This window comes from Phaethon aethereus (genome assembly GCF_964289735.1).
Source record: "Phaethon aethereus genome assembly, chromosome: 18".
Taxonomy (NCBI): domain Eukaryota; kingdom Metazoa; phylum Chordata; class Aves; order Phaethontiformes; family Phaethontidae; genus Phaethon; species Phaethon aethereus.
The window spans coordinates 7643441-7645349 of NC_138594.1; the positions used below are offsets into that span (position 1 = coordinate 7643441).

At 38.9% G+C, this 1909-nt stretch overlaps 1 protein-coding gene across 1 annotated transcript; it reads right to left on the reverse strand.

Moving 5' to 3' along the window:
- Positions 1–568: 568 nt before the first annotated feature.
- Positions 569–1552, reverse strand: TOB1 (transducer of ERBB2, 1; the record flags this gene model as incomplete). Its single annotated transcript, XM_082008362.1, has 1 exon — positions 569–1552. The coding sequence occupies one exon, from the start codon at positions 1550–1552 to the stop codon at positions 569–571; it is 984 nt and encodes a 327-aa protein (XP_081864488.1).
- Between the last annotated feature and the right edge of the window lie 357 nt (positions 1553–1909).

Genomic DNA, 1909 nt, shown 5'->3' on the forward strand with positions numbered 1-1909 from the left:
TACACAACTTTTTATTTTTTTTTTTTTAGAATTGATGTCTTTAAGATGGATATCTTACAATTTCAGTAAAAAAAATACAACATGAAGCTGCTGCAGCTGTCACAGATCACTGTAGTAAAAAGATATAAATGCAATACCATGTTGTAGAAACAATATATATACTCTGATATTTTACAAACTTTGTACTAAATTAAATTATACAATTAGAAAAAGACCAATAAACCCACCTATTAGTGCCAATTTTTTAATATATATACATATATGTCTGTGTACATATATATATACACACATGAAAAAAATTAGCCACGTCCTTGCTATATCTTAAATACTGTAAGAGGCCATATTTTGAGAGTATATTTTTGTAATGTACAGTCAGTATAAAATAATTTTGTGCTTGGTTGGCAAATGAAAAAATGATGCATGTTGTATTTATCTAACCAAGCTTGAATGTATTCATACTACAAGCCTTAAAAAAAATCTCAAGAGGTGGAAAAAAAGATACACCCTTGGGTACGTGCATTTTAACTTGTACAATAGTATTTACTTGTATTTCACTTTCGTTTTATTTTTAGTTAGCCATAACTGGCTGGAATTGCTGGTTAGAATACTGCATGTTGTTTAAACTAAAATTCAAGCCATCCACAAAAGACTTCTCATTTAGACCTCCATAGGCTGCAAACATGTCAAAGGCATTACTGTACTGGAGAGGACTGAGGTTAAGGGGGCTGTCACCAGGAAAGATGCTACTGGAACTACCTTGACCCTGCATGTTGGGGAAAATGAACTCCTTTGCATTAGGAGAAAGGGCAGAAGTCTTCTGCTGCTGCTGCTGCTGCTGCTGCTGCTGACTGCCTAAGCCAAGGCCGTAGAGAGAGTGCATGGAGGAGGAAAGGGCTTTCTGCTTCAACAGGTCATTGACATTCAAGCCAAGGTTGGTGGGAGAGGTGCGGGCGACCTTGTTGCTACGGCCGCTATTCTTCATTTTGGTCGAGCCAAACTTGGTGGCAGCAAATGTGGCGGTGGTGAAGGTTAAAGGCTGAGTGGAGCGGGGCATGAAAGTTGGGCTCACAGCAGCAGAGTGACCAAAGGGAGGAGAAGGAGAACTAGACACTGAAGATGCTGGGTCACTAATTGGCATGAACACCTGGGCCTCTGGGTTAAAGCTGTTCTTGATTTCCTTATCCAACTCACATCCATTTTCATTATCATCCACATAAAGCACTTTCACTGGTCCCTTTTCACCGATTTGGTATGAAACCTCAAATGGGTCAATCCAAACACTAAGATCCTGAGGCAAGTTGCCACGAACATCATCAATGTCCAAACCACTCTCTTTGGATGCTTGTTCTATGACCGGGTCCACTTTCTCCCCTATATGTATACATCTAAACCCTGATCCTTTGTATGGCTTTTCTGGATACCAGTGCCCTTCATACTTCTTCTTAAGAAGTCTTTCAAGCTCTTCACCAAAAATGTTGACACGTCGTCTGGGAAGCTTATTGTACAAATAGGAAATAATAAAATTGAGTGCTACTTGGATTTCAAGCTGCATAGCTGCTATGCCACAAAGTTATAAGTCTGTTTCAAAACCCGAAGAAGAAAGTGTTCAAGATGCCACAGGGAAACAAAATTTCATTCAAAGTGCTGATTCTAGTTGATTATTATCCTTCACCTTGAGTGCTCTTGTTCCTTTAAGAAAAAACAAAAGCAAACACATCCAAATAAGGAAAGCGTAAGCTCAAGCTGCAAGGCCTATTCTTTTAGCTTCACCGCCTGCACAAAATAGGTTATTTTTTTAAAGTCAAAAAACATGCATCAAACTATTTATGTTCATGCCTGCGGAAGGTGAGGATGTCAACTACATTCAGTATGACTTACAAAGAATACTGCAGAAGATGCACTAGGCATG